The sequence below is a fragment of the Cimex lectularius genome, unplaced genomic scaffold, assembly GCF_000648675.2.
Source record: "Cimex lectularius strain Harlan isolate CLEC.00 unplaced genomic scaffold, Clec_2.1 scaffold104, whole genome shotgun sequence".
Classification (NCBI taxonomy): domain Eukaryota; kingdom Metazoa; phylum Arthropoda; class Insecta; order Hemiptera; family Cimicidae; genus Cimex; species Cimex lectularius.
The window spans coordinates 1,192,569-1,220,313 of NW_019392737.1; the positions used below are offsets into that span (position 1 = coordinate 1,192,569).

Sequence of the window (27,745 nt, forward strand, 5' to 3'; positions counted from 1 at the left end):
GAACAATAAAACATGAATCAATTTAAAGACCAATACTTACCATCAACTTTAAAATAATATAAGTAAAATAAAGGATTTTATTCCGTTTAAAGTATTTATTTCATCTGTGTACTGGCAATTGTGTTTTCCCATTTATAAACTATAGTGAATGAAATACTTCAACTTTAACTATGTAAAAAATGTATTTGTATCATTATTGACAATATTGTTATAAATGGAGATGAATAAAGTCAAGACAATAACCCCAAATTCCAGAACCCCAACGGGAAGTCCATTGAGGCAAGAGCAAAAACCATCCTTACCAGAGTATCACCAAAGAGCAGCAAGAAGAGAAAGTTAAAGATGGGAAAAGAGAGAAGGACTTCAAGCGACAAAAAGCACTGGCTCAGTGACATCCAGTCAGGGAAATTACAAGAGGTAGATGATGACTAAAATAAAAAATAAAAAATAAAATAAAAAGATCTCAAATTGATCTCTGCTCTTCAAAGAGCGATGCTTGAGAGGAAAGGTGATGCGTGCCAGATCCGAGTGCGGAACAACTTTCTCACTGCCTTCAGGTTACAGGAAGAAAGTTATGAAGAAAAACAGAAATCGCAGAAAAGGAAACAACTGGACGAAAAACAAGAAAAGAACAATAAAGAGGTTAAGAAAATAGGAAAACAAGGCAAACAAGCACACTGCAAAGAAAGCCTCGAAAAATTGGTGCCAGTATACCTTACTGCAACAACGAGAGTGGTATCATTCCCACTAGGAATTTACTATCCTCGACTTAAGCAAATTGCCCCTCCAATTCCGGCAGTGGTTAAGTGTGGAGTGCCAAAAAGTATTCATGCTTGAAGACCAATGTCTCATTATGCAGTTAAAGTGTTTCAAGAAAAATCTTTTAAAAACAGTTTAATAGTGTTAAGCGTCAAAATAAATTTAATGTATATTCTGTATTATAATAAAATAAATTTTGTAAGTTTTAGTTTCTCAAACCATATCAGAATAATATGTAGATATGTGAGTCAGTGGGTCTGTCACACTGAAGATGGTGATAGCCAAAACATGTCTGCAGACCGACACAAATCAAATTTTGGATTCATCACTCTTCATACCTCAGAGGAAATCTAAAGAATTTGCACTAAAAGGTCTTAAATGTGCTGTTTATACATCGTCTCTATATTTAATTAGAATAGCATAATATGTTGAATTGAGTCGCAGACCAATTCCCACCACCAACTTTAAAATAATATTAGTAAAATAAAGGATTTTATTCAGTTTGTAGTATGTTTTTTTTTCATCTGTGAACTCGTAATTGTGCATAGACTTTACAAACAATTATAATACAAATTTTTAGAAATTATATTTTTATCTTTTATGAAAGAAAAAGTTTCAGTAATAGAAAATACAAGTTATTGCACTAAAAGTTGTTATTCGGCAGTTGTTAATTGTGGCATTGTATACGTTACCTTTGTTAATAAAACAAAATAAAAAGCTTCTTTGTAAATAAATCGCTGTGAAAAATAAGTTCAATTCCACTTAAAGTATTGTTAAAATTTGCTTAAAGTCATTTTCCTAGCGAAACGAGCAGATTTTGAATAAAAATCGCTAGTGCCTTTATGATCAGACTAAACGAACATTAGCAGTCAGTGTGAACCAAATATTTATTTATTTGATACCATTAATCTTTTCGTTTAGATCAAAATTGACTCGTAATAAAATAAGAACAGATAGAAATTCCAGTCCAATTTTTCTAAAATCGCTTTAATGAGAAAACGTGAGAAATGGAAAATAATTTGAGCGCATGGATACGAAATCCCGACTTCTTCCTGTGTTAGTCTTAGTCCTTTCTTCCGCAAATACTCGAGTGGAACATGTCGGTAAATTCGTCTGAAAAAAGGTAAATATTAAACTCTATTACGTTTATTGTCTTTTACGCTTCTTAGTTCTATTCAAATCTCGTTATATCGTACATTTATTTAACGGAATTGATCTGAGTGTTATTACTTCGAAAATAAAAGAATGCCGATACCCTAATTCTCGCCGACCTTATGCCTACCCTTAATGCCAACATGGCGTGGTTTACAATTAAAATTGTTATTTATCCCTTTTCAACAGGACGGGCTTATAAACGAGACTGTTCCGACGATAATTTTGAGTCGATTTAAATTATTTAAAGAGTTAAAACGGGGCAAAGCTCGCCTGATGCGGGTGAGGGAAAGTTCCGAGCTTTTTTTAAGGTTATATTTTGTCCCGCACAATAGCCTTGATTTTTCGCAATATTACTTCCTTTATTTTAGCACATTATTTTTCGGGTTTTTTCGTGAAATTCGAGATCCTCTATTTACGTCCGGTTGTTTACATAGTTGTTGTTTTTTTAAACTTTACGTCTATTGAATAAAAACGGTCCACGTTTGTCTCATGGGCTTTTCTCATTTACTACATTAGTACATTCAGCACTTAACGCAATATTAAGGAAGTACGGTTTTTTCCCCTAGAAATAAACGAAAATTACACAAATCTACCGAATAAATATCCAAAGCCCGAGGGTGAATTCTTTCCACGGTTAATACATGAAAAAAGCATGATCTGCCAACCATGTTTTAGGCGTTTACGCAATTAAAGATAATTGTAAAATCTTAAAAAAAAGTCGTTTTGGCCGTTTTAACGCCAAAAAACCTTAAAAGCGCGCAACTTTTGGTGTAAATTAAACGGGCGGCCGGCGTGGGCCATGAGGACGATCATTCTGCCATTCACCGTTTCGTTTACTCGTCTCTACTCTTTGTTTTCTCACTTCGGTTTCAATTTTATTTGATCAAACAAGCAAATGAGAGGTAGGAATTTATCAATAATTATATAACTAAATGATACTTTAAAAAAATCAAGACCCTTTGAATGCAAGATTATTTATGTAGATTGTTGCACGTTTCTTATTGATTTTTGCATATAAAACTTGGTTCATATTTTTTATTTAAACTCATTTATATCAAACATGTATATTTATTTCAAATTTATCATATATATGCTTTTTAACAGGTACAAAAATGTTTCATTCATTTATCCATTAATGTATGTATTATTTTTTAAAATGTGCTATGCCCACGGCACTTTTTTTGTTTCATTCGATTAATTTACGTTCATTCAACTTAGTTCCAATGTGCATATCTCAATACTTAAAGTATTCTCTGATCATCGGATGCGAGTTCAAAGGTGTATTTGCACGTGTTTTTTTACTCTCGAGAGTAAAACTCTCAAGTGTAAAGGCCTCTGAGAGTTCTCGCCGAAAGTAGAGATTGTTTTCCGAGAGGTGCAATGTTTCACCACACACTCGGAGAATACTCTCAATCATTAAAAAAAAAATGAATTTGCTGATAGTAAAATACCAAATCCAATACAAAATGGACCCACAAGGTTGTTTGCAAGCTCATTGAAGCATACAAATTAAATCCGATCCTTTTGGGACATCCAGAACCCAGATTTTAAAAATATAGTTTAAAAACCTTGTGATGGAGAATTTAGCGACAGACTTCAATTGTCTGGCCCCTAAAATTATTCGTAGGGCAACCATAAGGCGCTCACGAACAGAATTGCTTTTCTATTTCTGTGCTAAAGCATGGCACATCCCAAAATGATAACTCTGTATCCATGACTTGAACCCCTCCCCCCCTATAAGCACAAAGACATCTTGTCTAAAAATCACTCAGAACTGTCCAGTGTGTGTAAATGGTCTGAAGCACTCGCAAGAGTTGCCATGGAGAGTTGTTCTTTGCGAGTGAACTCTGGCGAATTTCGCTCTTCTGAGTAAAGGGATCTGAGAGTAACTATCGAGAGCTCCAGCTGCAAAGTTCCTCTCATGTGTCAACACACCTAAACATCAGCCAATTTATTCTCACTTATTTAATTATGTTGCAAAATGGTTATTCAATTAAGTTTGTGACTTGTCAAATTTTTTTACTAAATTGTCTATATGTAATCTAATATTACATACATGTATGTATACATATACATATAGGTACATTTTTTTTAAATTGTGGATAACTCACGTTAAATTTTTATTTTGTTTAATTAAGTTATATTCCGAGTTAAACTTCATTGCATTGAGTGGATCTCAATATTTGGAAGTATTTAGTCGTCTACGAGTTGAACATCAACCCGGGCCATTTTGGTTTGACTCATTTAATTATTAGGCCGTATACTTGATCAAATTAAGTTTGTGACAAATATTTTATTTTTAATAACATATTTTTTTATTCATTTATCCATTAGTGTGTGTACCTTTATTTAAATTCACTAGTTTTTGTGGTCCGCTTGACCAATTTATTTGTTTAAATTGTGGTAAGCCTGCATGCCCCTTTAAAATTTGGTTCAATTAATTCAAACAAGTCTTAATTGAGCTTACTTTGTTGCAATGGGTGTACTTGGAAGTATTCTCACTCGTGAGTTGAACCAGCCAGCTCACCCTGGCCATTTTGGTCTCATTTAATTATTTTGCAGAAATTTAAATGAAGTTTGTTATGTTACTCTCATTTTTTCTAAATATCCATTAATATATGTACAATTTTAAAATTGAAGTAAACCCACTTGCCTTTTTTTTTTACATTTGATTAATTTACATTCAAAGTTAAAATTTTGGGTGTATTTCAATATTTGGAAGTATTCTCAGGTCATCTGTGAGTTGAATATTGCCCAGTCATCTCAGACCATTTTGATCTATTATTTTGCATAATATTTAATCAAATTAAATTGTTTGTAACTATCAAACATTTACTAATGTAAATTGAAACAAAAGTTCAGCTGAGGTCTCGAGGTAGATCATGTAGTTAGGGGTGAAAGAAGGGAGGTGATAAATTTTACGGATAAAATAGCGTTGTAGGGATTCAATTGTTTCATATCATGGTTCTCTTCCTGGAATACCTTGGCTCAACAATTTCAGCTGAATGACAATTTTTCCCTGGACAATTTTAAAGAGTGGCCACTTTTACACTCATAATTGATTAACAATATCCGCACCTCTCACACAGTGAAATGTCTCCTTCATGCTCAAAATTCCTCTAGGGTTTTGCTGTATAAGGGCATTAATATCAAACAACCTTTCTTGAACATAGCGCAGATTTCTAACATTCTGTCCATTCCGCTAGCTCACTGGTTTTTCAACATTAGGTGCGAGTTACTTTATCTTAATAACCCCACAAGAGTCAATAGTTCCGATAAGTGCTCTCTCTGCAACAGGCAGGCTCGAGAAGATTGTTTTCAATTTCTAGCAGAATGCCCAGTTTTAGTGGAATTCTGAGCATGGCATATAGGCTTGCCTACATTGACTAGAGAGCACCTAATCTCTTTATTAAATAACCCTGAGTCCTTAAATCTAGTAAAGTTTGCGATGGAAGCCTGGAACTGCAGGAAAATGCTTGTTTTTTATTTCAATTATTAAATGTTTATTGTATATATCAGACACACTGGTCATTTATATGTGCATAAGTGTATGTAAATATACATATATATGCTGTTATTTTAGTTTACTTATATAGTCTCTCTCTCTCTCTCTCTCTCTCTCTCTCTCTCTCTCTCTCTCTCTCTCTCTCTCCCNCTCCCTCTCTCTCTCCCTCTCTCCCTCCCTCCCTCATTACTTATTGAAGTGTTGTGGGGTCATCTACAAGGTGAACATCAGCCCGGTCATCCCAATCCATTTTGGTCTGTCTCATTTATTTATTTTGCAGAATACCTAGTCAATTTTTTTTAAACTTTAAATTCACCATTTTTCGTGGTACACTTGACCAATTAATATCATTCAATTAATTAAGGTTGTTACGTTGAGATAAAAAAAGTCAGTGTCACGAGCAGGATTCGATTTTTTTAAACTATCAAACATTTTTTAAATTAAATGTACATTTATTTAAATTGTGGTAAGCCCGCATGCCTTTTTTTTTTTTTTTTTTTTTTTTTTTTTCATTCAATTAATTTGCATTCTCATGATTTAACTTTCATTGATAAACAAAAATTGATACTGTTGAATGTGAATGAAAACTTTTGATGTGCAAACCATTATGCATCTAACCATCTTAATTTTTAATTTAAATGAGCAATAGTGAGCCTGGCAATTTGCATTTCTTTTACAATAGAGTGTGTTTTCTCTTACATATTTATTTAGGCTCATAAAGTCCAAGCTATCTTGAGGCGTGCATGGGGTTCATAAATTTCCGCAAACTTTGTGCCAAAAAACATGCAGTAGAGTAAAAATCATGAGCCAGAAAACATCCATGTCACAAGTCATGTGTCATCTTGAACGGAATGACTTGCTTGAATGAAAGTGACTGGTCCAAACTTCAGTTGATCAACTCTGTTGTCACAATAGATCCCATCCAACTGATCGTGAGAAAATAACTTTAGTTCAACGTTATTGCAAGTAAACTTCATTTTTATTGGAACGTTTAAATCTTTTCATCAGCCCATATGTAATATTTTTCATTTTACTCAATTAAGTTGTACTGTATTATCAGCTTAAATTTAGCATAATGTGGTGTAATCTTAACTTAAAATTTTGTTGGGTTATCTGTGTGTTGAATATCATCCTGATTGCCTCTTATCATCTTGGCCTGGGCCTAAGGGCATATACTTATTCAAATAAGTTTATTAATATTAAACATTTATAATTTGTTGGAGTCGTTAGGAGCGTTCAAGAATGAGGTAGTATAGAAAAACTCCCTTTTCATTATTTCGCCGTTTCAACCTTTATTCGGGTCATCTCTAAATGACATTTATATTCATTTTAAGATTTATTATATATCATTTTTCCATTGTTCAATTAAGGATCCGTTGAATTCAATATCGATGTACATTTTGTTGGTATACCTGTAAGTTGACCGTCAGCCTGATATTTGCTGAACCGTCCCTAACTGCTGATAATCAGTCTGACCTGTATCAGCATTAAAAGACAGCAGTTAGGCATTTTTTCAACTTGTTTGTAATTATCAAATTTTTTAAGATTTCTCATGTGTATGCTTTAAACAAGAAACAGATTTGTTTTTCATACATTGCTCGCAGAAGCCGTGTCAGTTTGGCTAATTTTATCTGTATTATCAAAGTGAGGCAGTTAAACGGTGTATTAATAATGTGCAGCATATTATGTTATTAAATGGTGTATTAATCCGGCTTATTTTTTTTAACATCCAAAAAATTCTAGTGGAAAGTAGGCCATATTAGGGGATGTGACGCACATAGTATGTTCAAAATGAATGTAATTTATCTGTTTAAAATTAATATATAATTAGTCATCCATCATTTTTAAATCGTGCTTTAAGAATTTGTCTATTTGATTTATATGCAAATAAAATGCAGCGGTTAATGTTACAAATCTTGTTGAGACTAGTGATCACATGTTTGACTACTGGGTTCAGATTAAAATTTTAAAAACCCTAAGTTATTTATTACATTTGTTAGTTATTAATATATGTTATTTAATAATTATTTATTTTATCATTTATTTAAAGCAGTGAGAAAAAATGTTTTAATCACGTGTATAAAATTTAGAGGTCCAGTCTGATAAATGATTAAGATAATACAATGATGACCCTCAAAGAGCATGATAGTAATATTTTCTTGATATAGTGCGATAAACATTCTTATTCTAATTAAACACCTTAATCATTAAGATTTACTAGATTTATTTAAATAAGGATTATAACAATTAATAACATTTTCAGAGAAGACTGGGAAGTTGAGTCCAAACATGCCAGTGACTCATACTCCTCCGGCCCTATGGGAATGGTCCCTGATGGAGTCATTGAATCCAGCTGGGATGAGGTAACATTGCAATTATTCTCTCCATTTGAAATATTGTGAATTGACGCCGAATTTGATTTAAATCAAAAATTTCCCTATATTTGTAGGTTGTTGACAATTTCGATAATATGAACCTCAAGGAGACTTTGCTCCGTGGTATTTACGCTTATGGTTTTGAGAAGCCGTCGGCCATCCAACAAAGAGCAATTCTTCCTTGCGTCAAAGGTCATGATGTCATTGCTCAGGCTCAATCAGGCAAGTTTTTATTTCAACCGATTATACTTTTCTATTAAGGTCGAGAGATTTATGCCTGAAGTGTAAAAATTGATATCACATTGTGTTAACTTAAATAACTATTTCAATTAATTCCCTTTTTATCTAAGGTCTTGATTAAGATAAAAAAAGTTAGTGTCATGAGCAGGATCCGAACCCATGACCTTCGGCTCAATGCACTGCTGCTCTAACCACTTGAGCTGTTGTAACACTAATTTTTAATCCCAACCAAGTCCTTAGATAAAAAAGAGTAATTAATCAAAATATTTAATATGTCAATTATGACAGTTAAAGATATATGTTAGATTAAATAATTATATTGATTTTCTTTCTCCTCCAGGAACCGGAAAAACTGCAACATTTTCAATATCCATTTTACAAAAAATTGATACAGATTTGAACGAGACACAAGCTCTTATTTTAGCACCTACAAGAGAATTAGCACAACAGGTAAAACAAAAGTAAAATTAACGCATGAGCTTATTTATTAAAATAAATAATTTGGCTTAAACATTTGTTGTGGTTGTTAAACATTTAGGATATATTGTTTCTCTTTTCAGATTCAAAAGGTTGTTGTAACATTGGGAGATTTCATGGGTGCTCTCTGTCATGCTTGCATTGGAGGAACCAATGTTCGGGAAGATATTAAAAGGTTAGAAGTCGGTTGTCATGTACTTGTTGGAACTCCTGGAAGAGTGTATGACATGATCACAAGGAAAGCCTTAAGTAAGCTAAGCTATTGACAATTTAATTTAACATCGATGAAGCACCCCGCTGTTGATTAATATTTTCTTTGGTGTTTGATCAGCCTTCTCAGTTTAAATATACTTTCCTAAAGGTAGATTGGGGATAGGTTGGCCTCGTCCCCAATCTACCTTTAGGAAAGTACAATTTAATTTACTTAACCACTGTAAACTACTTTTATTTTTGCTTTGTTACAGAAACACATTCCATCAAGATTTTTGTTCTTGATGAAGCTGATGAAATGTTATCAAGAGGTTTCAAAGATCAAATTCATGATGTATTCCGAACCCTTAATGGGGATGTACAGGTTAGTTAAGTTGTGGTTGAGAAATGTCTTTTTTCTTTATCGGTTAGGAAAGTTATACCTACACACACACACCGTATAATTTAAGGTTATCTTGCTTTCTGCAACAATGCCCCCTGATGTCTTGGAGGTCACATCAAAATTTATGAGGAAGCCCGTAAGCATTTTAGTCAAAAAAGAGGAGCTTACCCTTGAAGGTAAGGTATATTTGCTTCTGTATAAACATGTTGCTTTAATGTAAATGAATTTTTCCCCCCTCTAAGGTATTAAACAATTCTACGTGGCTGTTGAGCAGGAGGAATGGAAGTTAGAAACCTTAACTGATTTGTATGATACTTTAAGTATTACACAAGCTGTAATATTTTGTAATACACGTCGTAAGGTTGATTGGCTTACAGAAAGCATGCACTCCAGGGATTTTACGGTTTCAGCTATGGCAAGTATTTTGTTTTTCCTTTTTCAAATGAAAATAGGTTTAGGGAATATAAATTTTTGTTAAGAGTACATCCATTATAACCACATGACTGAATTTAATTTATATAATTATTTTACAGCATGGTGATATGGGCCAAAGAGAAAGGGAGTTGATTATGAAAGCTTTCAGGAGCGGATCCAGTCGTGTATTAATCACCACAGATCTCCTCGCTCGCGGAATCGATGTTCAACAAGTATCGCTTGTTATTAACTATGATTTGCCATCGAATCGTGAAAATTACATTCATAGGTACAATTTGTTTTATGCTCATCCTATCCTTTGTGTATGATTTACTGATTGACTTTGTTGTCTTTTTGTTCTCAGGATCGGTCGAGGTGGACGGTTTGGTCGTAAAGGTGTAGCTATTAACTTTGTAACTTCAGAAGACAAACACACATTGGAGGATATCCAGAAATTTTATAACACTGAAATAGAAGAAATGCCGATGAATGTAGCAGATCTCATCTGCTAAAGGTCTTTATTTAGAAGATTAAACAAAAACTAATGATAATAAAATTACAAAAGATAATATCAGTGTGAGTACCGGGAATGTGATTTTCCGTTGTTCGCGCATATTTTTTCTTGTTTTAAAAATTGGTCTGCTTATGTTGTGCTGTTGATTGTCATCAAGATCTACAGTTCAGTGGCTAAAATTCATTAATTGACTTAAAAGGATCTACTTGTCTTGGTGGACAAGACAGTAGTCTCCTATTTTCACCATCCCCCCTCTGGTTTAAAAAACCTTGGGTTTTTTAAACTCTTTTTGTTTTATTTTTGTTTGTTAATTAATTATTAATTCATATATATATATTATATTATATAAATAATTATTTTTCTCTTATTGTAAGTAGATTTGTACGGTTAGGAATCAACTTTACATTTGTGTAATTGAAGTAATAAAAATCGTGTCGGGGCTTAATTAAATTAAAGAATATTAACAACCGTTGGCCCAAGAGTATTTTCTTATATTAAAATGAATAAAAGTAAGCCTTGCGTCTCTCTTGTTATAATGATTTACACATTTGAAAATTACTTCTTTCGTTATCACTTTGTACTACACAACAGCATTGAATTCCAGTTTCAAATTAATAAATTTGTGATGCTTTACACTAATAAAAAATTATTCATTTGTCTAAATGTATTTTATTATCTAGAAAAGTGTACAATAGGGTTTTGGATGGGGTATTACAATCAAAAATCTTGCAGGCGGAAAAAAATAACAGTGTATGTACAAAACAGCTTTGTTCAGAATTTTGTAATCTTAGATTGAATAAATACATTTACTCAACTCAGTGCATGAGTTAAAAGCAGCAATATTCTAAAACCTCTGTTTGTGCAATTTTCTTATAAATTTTTTTTAAAGCATTGAAATTATTTTATTCTTTAAAAGAAAAATAATAAGATTTTGTTTTTGTATTTACAGGAAAGTTTTACTCTTCACATCTGGAGGACTTTTTTTGGAAATAAAGATCTAAATTTCCTAAAGAAGGTTCTACAAACAGTGGTTTTACTTTTACCCTTCAAATTATCCCAAATCCCTTAACAGTTTATAATTGGTATCCAGATTTATTTATACGAAAGTAATTTTTTGGTTTATATTAAATAGTTTTGCATTTTTACTCCATTCTATTGCATAAAATTTGTATTTATAAATAAATGTTTTAAAGATAAAAAAATTACAAATTTCTAGATTACCCCCCTTCGTATAACCACTTTAGATTAATTAGAAGTAGTTGCAAAAATTTGATTGGTGTACAGTTTATTTTGTGTTAAATATAAAGTAACAAATTTTTTAACCACAAAGAAAGCAAAAATTTATTTTCAAGTTCATGTTTTTTTAGTCACTGAATTAAGATCTTGTATTAGCAGTAATATTAATTTCGTTTTTATCCCCAGATATTTTTTCGTTTTTTGTTAACTGCAACGGCTCAGAGGCTGGTATGAACAGTGCAGGGGAGTTTACACAGGAGTTGTATTATAGACAAAGCGCTTGTATTGTAATAAAATCTGGTTTTTATATAAAGGGACTTGTTATCTGATTATCAAATAAAACTTATTTTAAGTTCTGAATCCCATAATCCCGACAGATGGCGGCGGTATTAACTGCAGTTTCCAAAATTGCATAGATTAAAAAATTGAGTGATATTGATATCAAATTACTTGAGGTTCTAACAATTTTGACTCATGATTTTCGTTTTAGAATAAAAGTACAAATTATAGCAGGCATTACTTAATGTTACATAATTATGTAACAATATTGCTGACAAGAGCGAAATCATATACATAGACTTATGTTATACTTTACATAAATTTAAACAATTTTTTCCAAAATGGGCTTTAAAAGTGCCATGTAATAGTAACATAAAACGGTGCAACCATTTTCAACACTGCTTTTAGTAGGCATAAAAGGTCCACAAAAATGCATTTTTATTAATACACAGTATAAAATTGGAAGCACCCAACAGAAAGCGCAACATAATACATAATTTTCTATTAATGTACACATAGTATCGTAAAAAATACACTTCAAATAATAATATACTGCAATTTTATTTCATTTATTTGTTTTAAGTATATACAAACTATTTGTTGGAATCAACCATGTTTAAGAAATTCATGAGAAAAATATTTGAAGTTATATTTTTTTAATACTAACAGAATTTGTATTAAACCTTGTGGCAAAGGTTCGTTTTTAACAATAAATGTTCTGACTTTATTTGTTCAGCACATTATTACATTATTGGGGTTTGTCACGAGGTCGAGATGACACATGGAACCTACCAAAGCTATTGAACCTATTGAAAAAAGTAATTATAATTTACAACTTTAAATTGTTAAAAATATATCTAATATAAATAAATATATATGAAACGGGAAAAAATAGCAAAAGAAAAAGTGTTGCTAAATTCTACATTTACTTTTGTTGTAGTGTTTAAAAATTTAACATTAGATTTTGTTTGTTTTCACCAGCAGTGTTAGATTATATTTTTTGATATTTTATTTCTTGGTAAGGAAGTGCAGACTATAGGAAAGAAAGTGTTACTGGAAGAAAGAACGAAAAATAATATAAAATATTTTTTTTTTTTTTTAAATATATATTCCATGATTACAAAAAAAGTTAAGGGGTGTTGGTGGCTACAATGGTATAGGCACTGTAAGGTAAAGGTCCCAGATTCAAATCCAGCAGCCTAGCATTCGAGCCCAACATACTTACTGTTATGTACAGAACAATTAATCAAAACTATAAATAAATTTAACAATGATGATCCTTTCGATCTTAAAACTATTTTACAACGATGTAAAATGAATCGCCCATCTAGATATCACCAAGTTTGGTGTGGATCAGAGATTTGGACACAAAGAAGTGAGTATTGTAACTTCGTGCCAAGCTTTCAATCTTTAATACTGTCAGATCTACGTTACATTGTCATAAATAAATATGATTACAATAAAGCATTTTTAAACCTCTAAAAATTAATGAAAAGGACAATAGATAACAATTAAATCTTTATTATGAAGTTATTTATCAAATGAAAAAAGTATGACTAGATTTATTTTTTATAAATATGAACATACTATATATTTTATTATTATATTAAATAATATTGTATTATTATTTTAATTGTATAAATAACTTTATAAGGTTTTAATTGTTATTTATTGTTTTTTAGAAGTTTAAAAATGTTTTATTGTAATCGAAATTATTTATGAATGTAAGACCGTTATAAAGTTTGAAAGCTAGGCGTGAATTTACAATACTCACTTATCTGTGACCACATTCCTATTCGGCTACAAATTGGTTATATTTTTCAAATTTTAGGAAAAATTGAAAACATAAGTGATGACATTTTAGTTTTTTTTTTTTTTAAGTTTGTCTCAATGATTGTTTGAAAATCGTGAGATGCGGTATTATGTGATGTAGGTTTAAAAAAATTATTTATTGTGCCAATATTTCAATCTATTTAGATCATCTTAAGGGCCTGGGATTTACAAATAGTGTTTGGATTATACAAATACATGTAAGATGTAAAAATGAATTTAAACAATGATGTACACAATATAGAAATTTTAGGTTTATTCAAAGAATTTGTACTCACTCAAAGTGGGTGTTTTTTGTGTAAATGTGTCACAGTTGTGCGTCGTGTTGCAAATGATAGGAAGATATGTTTTTTGTTTATATATGTTGTTTTGTCTCAACATTTCCTAATATTTCATCTTAATGAAACGTATGACATTTAAAACATTGACAATTAAAGAACCAGATTTCTTCATTAAAAAAATTGACCTTTACATAGAAGTTTTAAAAATTTATTTCTGTTCTAGCAAGTGCTGTGCATAGAATAGAAAGTAATATCAATATAACCTATGCATGGTTAGGAATAAGTAATAGTATTATATATTATTTATATTTTTGATAATGGAGGAAACATTTACTGGTGGATTTTATATTTAGAGTTTAGAATTAGGGAAAAGGTGTTAAATTTTTAATATTTTATATTTCGAATTCGTTCGTTTAAGGCGGGTTTTGTCGCGAGAGCAAGATGGCACGTGCGGCCTACCCAACAGAAAGTAGTACCAAAAGCGTGACATTTTCACTACTAATTTATAGGAAAAAGTTAAAACTAAAAATTAACCATATGTTATAATGAAAGAGTGAAATTTTTAAGAGGAATTCCGTCAAAATGTTTTGGCCGTAGTCGATTAAAATTTGAAATGAGAAGGCGGATGAATACCCGACTGGTGAGCAGGAGTGAAACTCGGTGACTCCTTTTCATTTCGTCTCACATCCGGCTCGTGTCGTATACTACCGTTCGTTCCGAAACTAGCAACACACTTCTCGGGGTATATTTTCGCAATAAAGCGGCCGACGCAGGGGAGTAGAGATCGTCTGTGCTAAAACAAAAACAACACAAAGTTCAATTCGTTAGCTCTTGGTATTAAATTTTGAGTGCAGTGACTAAAAATGAGCTGGCAGGATTACGTGGACAAGCAATTGCTCGCATCGAGGTGTGTAACGAAAGCCGCGATCGCTGGCCATGATGGAAATGTTTGGGCCCGATCAGAAGGATTCGAAGTGAGTTTAATACATTTACCGCTATTTTAACTATTTACTAATTTTAAAACAGCATTTTACAATTTAAATAACTATGTGTATTATTTTGAATTCATATAGTCTTAAAATTTCTTATAAACCCTTCTAAGCCTTCGGCCGGATTCAGGTGCCGGCGTTGGGTTAGGAACGGTCTAGGCCGACTGCAGACATAAAACAAAATCGCCGCTCATTCACCCGGCATACTTTTTTTTCAGAAAAAAAAACGTTTCTCATTATTTAAAATACATCTTATACCAATTTGCAGGTTTATGAAAAATTTATTAGCCAACCATAACCTTAAAAAAAACTATCCTTAACTTTTCTCCTCTGGGTTTTCACATCCTTTACACCTTTTAACTTTTGCACTACAAACCCTGCATCATCCTTTATTTAGAACTTAAAAGGAAAATTTTTTAACAGAAAATTATTTTTCTACAGAATCATGTTTTCATCTAAAAATAAAACCGCTTTTGTTTCCTTTTAAAAACCCCCTCCAAAAAAAACTTCCAGCATTAAAATTCCTAAAACGGACCTCACGACCAGATATAATGATTTTTTGAAAGCTAAAATCAAAGAAAATTAACAATCCTCTGTTTCATCTCGGCAAATAGCTTATAAAAGTCCGGCAGGACGTTTTTGACGCCCCTTTTATCCGCCATGTTCAAGTTATATGTAAAAAAAATCAATTCCAATTTTATACGTTTTATCAACTTGTGAGAAAAATGAAGTTTTCTCCTCATTGTGCTTCTTTCCCTGTGCACCACTTTAAAAAATTAATTTTATCATTTTTACTGGGTTGAATTGATTTTTTTCTAATAGGCCTTCCTAGGGTTTTCGGAACAATTATTCTATTAACATTTCATCGTTTTAAGAAAGAAAAAATTGTTTAATTTTAGTATTAATGATTTTCTATTGTTTTAACTCAGTCAGGGATCCTAGTAAGAATAATTTTTGTTATTGTGAACAATCACATTAAAGCTTTTAATTAAAAAAGACATTGGTTTTTTTTTTAATGCAGATTGTAAAGTTTTGCTAGTTTATTAATCTCACATGTTCAATTTTTTTTAAATTCACACACATTTCGTACAACACGTTGTTAATAAAATTGTACAAAACTTAAAAGAAAAAATGCCATTTTGTGATCAAAGATAATGTTCATTTTTGACTGTGCATAATGTATAACTTGTAAAAATAACGTAGTTATTTTATTCGTTTTAATAAAATAATTACCTTTTTATTTTATACGTATGTAAAAAAAAATGCAACATACATTCGTACACGTATATATTTCACAAGATATATTTCATATCACCATATCACTACGATGATTTTCAAAGAATAGCTCGTGGGGGTCGTGAGTAGTTGGTTTTAACGAAATCACTAACAATAAAGTTACATCGTCATTTTATACGTATATAACAAATATTTTATAAAAGAGTATGAAATTGCACTTTATCATGAGGTTGATGGTTTACCCACAAACGGCCATGATCCGGATATCGAGCATTGTATGCTCACCTCACCATCAGTCTATGCAAGTAATCCACGTGTACATTACTGAATGGATGAGCCTCGGTTGGATGGAACTACAAATCCAATTTTATGTGTAGAACCATATTCTTCACTATTATTGAATTTATGTATCCAAATTACCTCCTAGAAAGCGGGGGAGGAAAAAAATATAGTGTTAACAATTACGTCTTCCTTTGGTTTTTCATTTTACAACCTGAAATTTGAAATGTTTGAAGTTTGGAAGGTTGAACTCTTTAAAAACATTCATTCCCCAATGTTGTTTTTTTCCTTTGTATCTAGGCCTGTTCCACAGGTCCCTCGTCAGGGCTGATGATGATGTGACTTGTGGAACAGGGCGAAGTGCATAGCCAAAAATATTAAATAAAAATCCCAACACTGATCTTTAGTGTGTGATTGGTTTTTTAAAGAATTCGACATTTTAACACCAACCATGGTTATTATAGTAATATTGGTTATTTGACATTAAAAAAGTATAAATAATGTCTTGTACAGTTTATCAAAATTAATTTGACGCAAATTAACTTTGTTTTTATTAATCGTTAATTTTTTTTATTAAAAGGTTTTCTTCTTATTTTTTAAGTTCTTATAGGTTTCGTTTCTATGAAGAACAGAAACAAACCGTTTAAAATAAAATAATAGTTATACTACATATTTCAAAGCAGCCTTGTTTCCTTTTCAACATACAAAAATCTCTGTAATAATTCAGGTGCACCTATTATTGGCAAGTAATTATACTTTTATTGAAAATAACCTGCTAATAAGAAGCACACCTAACTTAATACAAAGCATTTTGTATTCTGAATAGGAAGTAAGGCTGCCTGGAAATATATTCTACATAATTTACTTCCAAAAAAAAAAAGCTTGTATTTGTTCTTCATAAAAAAAGAAACTGACAAGTTTATGAAAAATGCTTAATTGTATGGTTTTTTGGGCCAAAATTTCAGAAGTTGTTGGTTTTTCCTTCCAAATATAATTCACATTTTTGTCGAATGAAGCGTTTTACATTTATGACCTGCATCTCGTGGAATTTTGGCCTAGAAAATAACACGACTATGATTATCCGTAATAATAATAAGGATAATCAATACAGAAAAAACAAGATGATAATTACAAAATAAATGTTTATATTTGTTAATAGTGAGAATTATTAATTATTGTCTAAAAGTCAAATGGATATATTTCTCGACAGCTTGCCGAAGGAAAGTGCTTTTATTTCTCTTTCAAATTGGCATTATTTCCTGATTTTTTAAAATACGAAAGGATAAATTATCTTTAACCACAATGGTTCACAAAGCCCTCCTATAATGCGATAATTGTTTAATTGTATTGTATAATATTGAATTTAAAATTACACTACTATATGGATTAGAACAATTGTTTCACAGAATCGTCCGTGAGTCTTTTTAAAACATTTTTTTAGCAGACAAAATTTTTCTTTTATATTTTCATTCTTTTTATTGCCAACAGGGATTACAAGTAATAAAAAAAGGTGACAATTGAAAATGGCCTTTCTCAAAATTAGTCTGTAGTCAATTTGGATGACGGTAATCAGTTTGAGGGGGAAAATGATAAATTTGTATATTAAGTGTGATTTTTTTCTCTACATATGTTATTCAAGTTAGTAATTAAATGTCAGAGAGTACAAATTAACACAAAAATTTAAATATAAATAGTCAATCTATATCAAGCCAAGATATGTCGATGGATGGTCAACTGCAACCTTTAAAGATTAATCCTTAACAACTTTTTTCCCTGGGCTTTTTGCATCCTTTACATCTTTTAACTTTTATACTATAATAGATTAATTGTCGTTGTCGTTCTTACCCTTTCTTGGTAGCTTAAAATCAAAAATATATGCAACAGAAAATTATTTTCTACAGTATCATCTTCTAAATCTAAAAATAAAACCGATTTCGTTTCCTTATAAAAATCTAAAAAAAAGTGAAAACTGACGTATCAACCAGATAGATTTTTTAAGACTTAAAGAAGTAAACAAAATTCTTTGCTGCATCTCGGCAAGTAGCTATAAAAGTAGCTATATAAAGAGTTTAATTTTATTTATTTATTTAATGTTTAGGACAAATTAAAAAAAAAAAAAAACGTAAGTAATCGATCTATAGTTTTTTCAACTAGCAATAATCGCATCTCAGTAGAACTTCATTGATTACGATATTGCCACTGCGCAAGGTAATTCTAACCATCGATCTATATCAAATTGATTAAATGCGTTTTGTTTTTATGCGAAATTTACATGGTGTATCTGAATTTTCTTGTCATGTTTCGGGTCGTAACAACTAAAGTTATGCACATAAAACCTAATCTTGCTATTAGAAACCAAAGAATACTTTTACATAGGGTATTTTATTGCTAGGCGGTTGAAGTAATATAAAGAAGAATCTTAAATTTTACCTTTTGAATTTTTTGTGTTCACCTCTGATGTACATCCGATTGTGTATATGATAGTCTTTAGGCGAAAGAAAGTATTTTTATAATAACTATTAAAAAGGATGTTACGTTTTTGAAAAAAAGTACTGTTCTCACAGCATAGATGTTGAGTCGTAAAAAAACATGAAAATTTTATTGTTAATTTTAATGTTCAGAAATAGTACTTCAGCGTGTAATTTTTTTAAATGGGGAAATGAGCATTCGCTTTTTAATCTGTTTCATGCAAAATTTAAACATCTGAAATATTTGCAACCCCCCTCCGTTGATGAATCTTTCTGAATCCATAATTGTCTATTTGTGTTGAAGGATTTTGAATTTTTAAATTCACTAACGTTGTACTCGCAGACACATTTTTTTATAACTGACCCCTGTTAGGTCCATTATTGACTATTGACCATTCGGAGGTTTTATAGTCTTTGCTATGTTTTAATGGTGTTGCCTATTTTATACTGTTAACACAAACATCTTTATGATTAGTGGTTGGTTTTATGGTTTTACAACAATAAATGCATATTTATGTTCATTAATCTCGCAAATCTATATCTAACAAGGTTCCTCGGTGCTTATATTACTGTAAAGAAGTTAATTAAATGAAAAAAAATTGATTTTATAAAAAGTTAAATAAATCATTTCATTGAATTATTAAAGGTTAAGGGGGAAAACCCTCCTTTTTATTTGTTTAATTAAAAATATTAATAAATGTCAACGGCTTAAAGATGACCGACAAATAGGAAACCCAACTGGTAATTAAATCTGCGCCAAAGGTCGCATCGAAGGTTGAGATTGGAAAGGAAAGTAGGTCATCAGGGCAATTCGTCTGCTTACACCTTGGTCAAACGAGTTGGAAATTTTACGTTCTCAGTTATTTTCACTGCATTGTCCCTTTTGTAATTGTTTAGTGGGTTTAGTTAGTGTTTTACAAAGGATAATAAAGATTTTCTTTTTGTTTAAAAAGTAAATATACAAGTGTTCGTTTTTGATTTTTCTTGTTGTTAATCTTTAATAGTTGAATTATTTCTTCATCGGTTTTAACCCGATCTTTGTTGCAATTGTGGTTGGGAATTTTATGGTTGACTGCAATAGGTCTGGATGTTGGATAAAGATTAGCCGGACGACCTATCATGTTTATCGTGAATCTAAATGTTCTAGTCGAGATACTTCAGATAAAAGCTCCTAATATGTTTGTAAGCATTCTGCAAAAGCCATTGACATATCGGTTTAGCTGAAAATGGCAATGGAAAGTCTTTAATTTACCTTGTGCCTTTCAGTTTAAAAAACAAATAGGCGGTGGTAAAACATGTTAAGATTTTAATAAAGGGGTAAACGATGAAACGAAACCACTCAAGTTGACGACCGCAGGTTTTCTCTCTTTGTGAATAATCACCTTGGTGTGTCGTGAACTAGATCCTTGTCCAACTTAGAATACGCCGAGAACATGAGTTTAAACAGCTGCACGTCGATGATATTTTTTTTATATATATTTTGTTCTAAAACCGTTGTGTTGTTTTTCTTGGTAAAATATGTATGTAAGATGACGGTTGATTTTAATAAAAGTGTAGAAATTGTTGGCTTTTTAATGTTTTAGGACTAAATCAATTATACACAATGAATGCAATGTAATAAATCAACTAAATCAAGAAAAATTTGCCTATACAACAGGCTTGAAAAACTTAATTAACATTGTAGCAGGTCTTTTATGTCTGCATGGAAATATGGAATTATATTGGGAGTGGCATAAGGCAGCCGCCAGTAATTGTGGGTTCTACCAAGAAAAACAATGGTAGATGTTTCACATAGCTCTTGAAGCTAATAAGAAAACGTCACGTTTATATACAGAGGTGTAACTCTTACGTGGATAGTCCTACCTGGCTGACGTATTGCACAAATCTCTTGAGTCACCACATCAACAAAACTAGTTTCATCTAATCAACTATTCCAATCCTAGAAGCCAACACTAACGATTTTTCTCTTCTTTTTGTTTCAGTTATCTAAAGATGAACTGCAGAAGCTTGTCGAAGGCTTTGAGAAGCAAGACCTCCTGACCTCAGCGGGTGTTACGCTGGCCGGCAACCGATATATTTACCTTTCCGGTACGGATAAAGTTGTAAGAGCTAAATTAGGCAAAGTTGGTGTCCACTGTATGAAGACCCAACAAGGTAAGTCAAAAGTAAAATTACACGAAAACAAAATATGTATGTTAAGAATTAGGTATACACGAGTTAAGGGTTTAATTGCTGCACTACTTTGTGCCACCTAATTAAACATTTTCGTTTTCTTCTGTTACGTTTCCTTGCTCGTTTTAATTGTTTCACCTTCACCCACAGACACACACTGGAGGTGAACGCCATTTTGTAACCATTAAATCTAAATCAATAGTTGGAAGTATTAATATTAATCCATCGCACATTCTTGCAACTTTTTCCATTCAGAAAGACGTTAATAATAAAAACATCTTTTTTTTAACATCTATATACTTAGGATGGTGTCCAGGTTCGTTAATACTTAAAACGTTAAAGTAGCTCGAAAAGTACGTAAACATGGATATTTATAATTTTCTTGTGGTCCCTTATAACTGCATACAAAATAAAATAAATATTTTAAATAAATAAAACTGTAAATAAACATTTTTCTGGCTCGAAGGATTTGACCAGCGATCATCCACTATCCAGTAAATAGCAGCAGCCTTCAATAAATATTTTTGCCTTCTTTCATTCCCTTATTTGCTCTTTATTTTAATTTTTTATCTTTATCACTCCGTATGTTTATCTACCTATCCATCTTATCACTCCGTATGTTTATCTACCTATCCATCTCTCTCTCTCTCTCTCTCTCTCTCTCTCTCTCTCTCTCTCTCTCTCTTTCTCTCTTTTAACCTTTCTTTCACATATGCTGTTTCTTCTTCCCCTCTATTCTTCTAACAATGACTTATCCTGTCTTATCACTTCCCGCTCTCATATTACCTTTTTGTTTCGAACTCGCTTTTTTTCTCTCTCCTCTTCCTCTGGTAGGATAGTTTAGAATGCAACTGTAGAGTTTAGTAAGTGAGATGTAATTTTGTTGCGGGATTGGTATGGATGGTGTGATTGGAAACATAAAAAGGGGCATTGACTATTGTTCTCAGAATTTTAGATACGTCCGTACGTTCAGACGGGGCGGGGGGGGCAGGAGGGCAATGTAGTTTTCTTTTTGGTTTGTGTGTGAGAGTATAGATCGTCGTAGATATTGATTTAGTTTCGTTAACTTTCATTCTCCACTTACGGAGACATGATTCGATTAATGCAAGTAATTTTGGAGTGACGGGATCTTTATCAGAAGAAAAGGATAGCGGTATCATCGGCATAAGTGAGGGTGATAGGTTTGAGTATGCGGTTGTGTAGGTAGGTCGGAGGTATAAATTGAGTTGAGGAGCTAGGACGCTGTTCTGTGGGATACCTGCTAGAATAGAACGGGTAGAAAATAATAAAGTTTTGAGGGATACTTGGAAGTAACTATCGTTAATATAGGATCTTAGATAAATTGTAGGATGTTATTGAGCTTACGCAATAGTCCAGAGTGCCATATCCGGACAAAAGCTTTGATGTATATCCAAGAACACATCCGGACAACATGGTAAGTGAGTGTTGGGTTAAGAACATTAAGTGGCATGTTTAGGAATGATGCTGTTCATTACTGTAGTTGGGAGAGCTAGAAGGGGTCGTGATTAATGATTTGAGGTTGCTGCGGAAGTAACTTAGTAAAGTTGGTGGTATCTCCTGTTGTAGGTGCGTTTGGCTGATATTGGATGAGAAGGGGGAGGGAGTGTGAGAAAGACGCGAGAGGCTGAAGGTGACTGGGTACCCGCGACCGCCTGAGCAAAAGAAATATTTTTGTTGATATTAGCATGTTTGGCGACAGGCCTGGAAGAAAGAAGTTCCGAGGTCGACTGTCTGACTGCGAAGTTTTTCGCTGGGCTGTTGGATGCTCGTAAACGGGTGGTGACTTTAGACGCTGAAGTTCTTTATGCACGGATGTTGTCCGTTGCATAATGCACAAGTGGCTGGCGTGTCATTCTTCTAGTGAAGTCTTGGGCCATGGCTCACCGGCACATTTATCGCATTAGGGCCGGTGTTGGCAGTAATATTTGGGCGTGCCCATATTTTCGGCAACGTTTGCTTTGCGCAATTAAACGTTGCTAGTGAGGTTCTTAAACTTTTATATTAAAGAGTATTGATGTTGAAAACGTCTTTTTTGTTCGAATTGGGATCGAGATTCACAAAGAATAATGGTAGTGTCTGTTTGATGGCCGGGTGAATTAATTACTGGTGTAACATTCTGTACATTGGTGCCAAGTTCGATCAGTTCCTCTTTGATCAGTACAGCCGAGATCTCTGGTGCACATTTCCGTATTACCATTCTATACGCTTTTTCCTCTTATAACTGGAACCTGTGGTAATCAGTGCTACGTTGCTTGAGGTATCTAATTTTGCCTCTATAGCTTTGAACCGTTTTATCGTTGATGTCAGTTATTCGCTCTTTTGTGGAATATGCAGTTTTTTATTTTCAACGTTCTTTACCTTATCGGTGGGGGGGGGGTACGGATTTCTAGAGATGATGAAGTCTATCCATTTCATCTGTCATCATTAAAGTGGTGTGAATGGGTTGTTAGTAAGCAAACCTGGTTTAGCTGTAACAGCGACTGTTGTTTCTTTGGAGGAGCTGGGACAGGAAGTCTGTCTGGCAAGTACTGATGCCTGAAAATCAAGGTTTTTGTGGTCTTATCGGCCTCGTGCTTTGCTGAATTTCTCGTGAGGCGAGTAGCGTCTCGAACTTTTTTCGGGTGAATTAACTGGCGTTCTCGTCTTTTCCTGGCTTAGGCTACTGAAATTGTCGATTCGTTTTCTGTGGACCTTGTTAGAAAAGTTCGATAACTAATGACTTCACGTAAGAAACATTACTCATTTATCGTTCCATCGAATTAAAAGCAATGCAACTGACAAAAAATCTATCTATCTATCTGTGTATCCATCTATCCCTAACTCCCTTTCGCAATACAAAAAGACAGGTGCACATAGTTGTGCAACGCTATTTAGTACAATTATATTCAAGGCATCGTTTCTGTTTATGAATTCTACCTCAGCGTGCAGCTTCTGTTACTAAAGTAGTTATTTAAATTGATGCTAGTACAAAATTTCGTTTGTATTGTTATAAGTAAATACCGGTTTATTTTCTTTAAAAATAATCTTTCATATGCTGATGTTATTGTAGCAGGCGTTGAGCATCTCGACATATTTTTGCATCGTTGCAAGTTTTTTCTCTCAAAGGGCGTCAGCGTAATTCGTTCGTAATAGACAACTATCTTATCAAATTAAACCTGAGTTTTCAATTCATTCCGGTAGCTACAGCCCAATAGGGAAATTTACACTTTTGAAAATAACATTCTCATCACTCGTGATGCTGAACTATTTTTGACCGCCCCGATTGATGACGTCTCACGGGCCGGTTTTGGCACAACTCAACAGAATTTCTTAGGGAAAACGCCATTTCCGTTCAGATTATATTTCATTTGAATTATATTTGTAATTCATCACAATCCGATGAATTTACGGATTTATTCTTTTACATGTCTTGTTTTAGAAAACAAGGAAGACGTTTTCATCTGTTATCTGTCACGTCTATCAGCATTAACAACAGATTAAAAAAAAGTCTCATCCTATTTGGTCACGTTTGATTATTTCCAACTACTGTACAATTATCTATAGAAATTATTTATAAACGGCATAGATTGTATTACACGATGACTGTGTAAGCGAAAAAATGTTGGAGGTAAGCGTACTCACGTACAGATAAAACATTAATCCCGGAGGTTTGCCCACGTGTTTTTCCCTTTAGTCACCGCCTGTTTCATAAAAAAAACATTTAGGCGAAACCGACAAAAATTAGTTTTTTCTATATTTTTATGAACAGTGACATGGAAGATTGTTAGTATCGAATTGATTAAATAGTTATAATTTGGGGTTATGTATTTGTACCCGGAGAGGTTTAAGTGTTTCATCGTAGTGAACCCAGGCTCAAGAAAGTGGTCTTGATAATCTTTTATCTATTGATAACTTATCGTCGTCTTTAATGTTCTGAGTCATACAGAAAAATCCAACGCCCTATTACATACCTAGTAGTGCATTCCTTCCTTTAAAACACGTATTTAAATAACGCGTAACAAAGAAACGCGATAATCATTTTCAATGTTAGTGTTCGTGAACATGTTTATGCGCACGAGCAACATACTATGATTTAATATGTATATACAATATGCACTTACGCATAGCATTCCATTTTTTGTCATCATTTTTTCATGCATAACTATGTAATATGTATATGTTAGAATAATTAATTTCGAAAGAGACACATTCCCTGGAAGTGTTGCTCGATCGTTACATTTTCTATATCTCGCATTTTCTTTCTCTCCATTTCTTCTAATTTCATTCTTTTCTTTCTTTCTCACTCATTCTTTCGTTCTTATTCATTCATTCATTCATTCNTCTCTCTCTCTCTCTCTCTCTCTCTCTCTCTCTCTCTCTCTCATTCTTCATTCTCTTCGATTCTCATTTCCTCTTTTCCACATTTTTAGAGGTTTTCTCTTTTTCCTTCTTGCTGTCGTTCTCTCTTTTGCCTCTCTGAAATTTTATTCGTCGACCGTATTCTTCTTCGTTTTCGTTTCTCTTATTTTATCTTTTCTCGCTGTTTTCATCTATCTCTCTAACCCTTGAGCTTCTTTTTTTTTCTTCTATCTCTTGAAAAATGATCTTCCTCTCCCCTCCCCCTTCCTCTCTTCTCTCTGGCTTTCTGTTTCTCTTATTTTCTCTTTTGCCTGCTCGCTGTTTCTCCCCTCTCTTCCGACCTCCTTCCACCCGCCCTCCTTCCTTTTCTTTTTCTTTCTCGCCATATCTACACATTACTTCCCCCCTTTACTTTTTCTTTCGCCTTTTCCTTTTATCTACTATAACCCTACATAAACAATTATTGGATTTGTTAACAAAAACATACAATTTTAGTTCTTGTAACATCTAAATAAAATGTTTAAAATCCTATTTATTTACATAATATTGTTGTTATTTTCCAGCCGTCGTTGTTTCTCTTTATGAAGATCCTATTCAACCTCAACAGGCAGCGTCTGTAGTCGAAAAGTTAGGAGATTACTTAGTCTCGTGTGGATATTGAGGTAAAAGGCTTTCTTTTTTGACATCAAAATATGGTTATATAGTGGTAAAAGTAACACAATTTTCTTTCAGATAGGAAAACTGCGTCGCCAAGTCTGCCGGGGGGGGGGGATGGCCGGTATATAATCGAGGGGCTAGGACATTCAAAATACAGCGAAAACTTTAAAATGAAGAAGGAAAAAACTGGCGAACTTTGAATTAATTCAAGTGAATTTTTTACTCAGAAATTTAATAAAATGAATTGGAAGGAATAAGAAACTTAAATTAATAACAATTATAAACAAGTAGGGGGACATGTGACGTTCGGAATCCGAAAGCTTTTTTCATCATTTGCCATGTTTTGTTTAGAATTTCCAGGAGTGTACTTTTTTAATTATATCGTCTCTTGTGTAAAGAATATTCAATTTCGAAGCCGAAGATTTCGAAAGTCTTGCCGTTCAATTAATACAGAAAAAATCTTCTTCTTTCCAAACATTTAAATCGGAAAAAAATCGAATAAATAAATTTAAAAAAAAATCCGACAATTTTTATGTATTTAATAATTGTTAATTTTTATCATTTTTTAAAGAGAAAGGAAAAACTCTAGTCCAACCTTACAAAAAAGGCATAATTTTTTTACATTGATGCAAAAATTTTTGTTTCTTTTTCGGGGGAATATAAATAAAAAAGAATAAGAAAGCCACATTACCAGAGGCTGTGTGGATTTGGCTCCGGATGATATATGTTGGTATATACGGTGCAAACAAAATTATTTAAAATTTTGGGAAAATAATAGAAAAAAAACCGATTCTAAGTGTATGTATTCTTTATGTGATTCAAGATTTTTTTTATATAAATATAATAATATTAATAATTAGATTATGGGATTCACGAACAATTCAATATTCTTTTTAGAATTATTATGAACTTAATTGTCTATGATGCTCAGTTTGATGCTATATGTTAGAAGAAGAAAAACCCTTTTCATATGTAATTTTCTCTTTTTTACTGTACTTGCAATTTTTTTGTCGGAAAAATATTAAAAAAAAAAATATTTTAAAACCCACTTTTTTTTTGTTCTTTTCTCTTTAGATTAGTCATGTATCGAACCTTTTTTGTCTTGTGGATTCCTTTTATTTTTTATTAATTAAAAAAGCCAACTATAATAATTTTTGGCTAATATCGTAAGAATTTTATTGGTATATGTTTTTTTTCTTTGGGGTTCCTGAGATAATGTGCAACTTCTATTTTTGTTTTGAAATTTAATATAGATTTGAGATATTTGAAGCAATTTTAATTTTTCACCTTAGACATATTATCAGCGCTGTGCTTTAATATATGTTAAAGGAGGATGAATTTTTCTCCTCTGTATGTGTGCCAATTTGTGGAATCGATCAGCTGCCTCTTGTTATTATATACAATAAAAATAATTAATAAATTATGTGGAAACAAAAACATTTATAATTATATATTGTAATCTCGATAAATTAAAAAGGAGGTAAAAAAAGAATTTTTAAATATGCTACACATTTTGTATGTTATGCTCGTTTTCGTTCGCAATTTGTAAACCAATTGGTCATCATGGATCCCCATAAAAAGGAACGTTTAATAAAAAGAAGTTGCATTTATTAAAACCATCGCCATTATTTTAAACCCCAAGATCCCGAGGAGGTGAACATGAAAATATTAACAACCCTAAAAGATATTCTAAATATTACGAATCCGAGTCGAAAAGGTAAGCCAACACCACCAGGCCACGGCGAATTTCAGCAGTGAATACGCTAAACTCACGAAAGCCTATCAGCTTTGGATATCTCAGTTGCAAACGCGTTTCCCATTGATCCAAATTTCACAATTATTTAAATAATGTACGATAACAGGCCGACAAAAGTATGGTTTACTCCAAGAGAATTTTAGTTAAGAAAGTGTAAAGGTATGTATCATAA

General features: G+C 32.4%; 2 protein-coding genes and 1 pseudogene across 3 annotated transcripts; 2 read left to right on the forward strand and 1 right to left on the reverse strand.

The window, feature by feature from the left end:
- The first annotated feature begins 1,596 nt into the window (after positions 1-1,596).
- LOC106665657 (eukaryotic initiation factor 4A-I-like) lies at positions 1,597-11,584 on the forward strand. 2 transcript variants are annotated; one of them, XM_014392241.2, is made up of 11 exons: positions 1,597-1,882; positions 7,683-7,782; positions 7,869-8,016; positions 8,375-8,484; positions 8,595-8,760; positions 8,976-9,085; positions 9,171-9,279; positions 9,346-9,518; positions 9,637-9,806; positions 9,882-10,031; positions 11,454-11,584. In XM_014392241.2, exons 1-10 carry the CDS (start codon positions 1,857-1,859, stop codon positions 10,027-10,029), a joined length of 1,260 nt encoding a protein of 419 aa, XP_014247727.1. In that variant the 5' UTR covers positions 1,597-1,856; the 3' UTR covers positions 10,030-10,031; positions 11,454-11,584. The 2 variants fall into 2 exon arrangements, with proteins under 2 accessions (XP_014247727.1, XP_014247726.1); XM_014392240.2 differs by having other exon boundaries at positions 10,981-11,580.
- A 2,520-nt stretch (positions 11,585-14,104) lies between these two features.
- Positions 14,105-27,433, forward strand: LOC106665658 (profilin). The gene is made up of 4 exons (XM_014392242.2): positions 14,105-14,631; positions 20,612-20,783; positions 25,724-25,822; positions 25,893-27,433. The coding sequence occupies exons 1-3, from the start codon at positions 14,521-14,523 to the stop codon at positions 25,819-25,821; spliced, it is 381 nt and encodes a 126-aa protein (XP_014247728.1). The 5' UTR covers positions 14,105-14,520; the 3' UTR covers position 25,822; positions 25,893-27,433.
- Positions 18,255-18,372, reverse strand: LOC112126945 (annotated as a pseudogene).
- Positions 27,434-27,745: the final 312 nt, after the last annotated feature.

Excerpts from the sequence above, each read along its gene's own strand:
- LOC106665658 (XM_014392242.2), top strand. The coding sequence starts at position 14,521 with ATGAGCTGGCAGGATTACGTGGACAAGCAATTGCTCGCATCGAGGTGT. Across the intron at positions 14,632-20,611 it reads CCCGATCAGAAGGATTCGAA|TTATCTAAAGATGAACTGCA; the intron begins GTGAGTTTAATA and ends TTTTTGTTTCAG. Across the intron at positions 20,784-25,723 it reads CTGTATGAAGACCCAACAAG|CCGTCGTTGTTTCTCTTTAT; the intron begins GTAAGTCAAAAG and ends GTTATTTTCCAG.
- LOC106665657 (XM_014392241.2), top strand. The coding sequence starts at position 1,857 with ATGTCGGTAAATTCGTCTGAAAAAAG. Across the intron at positions 8,017-8,374 it reads CATTGCTCAGGCTCAATCAG|GAACCGGAAAAACTGCAACA; the intron begins GCAAGTTTTTAT and ends TTTCTCCTCCAG. Across the intron at positions 9,280-9,345 it reads AGAGGAGCTTACCCTTGAAG|GTATTAAACAATTCTACGTG; the intron begins GTAAGGTATATT and ends CCCCCCTCTAAG.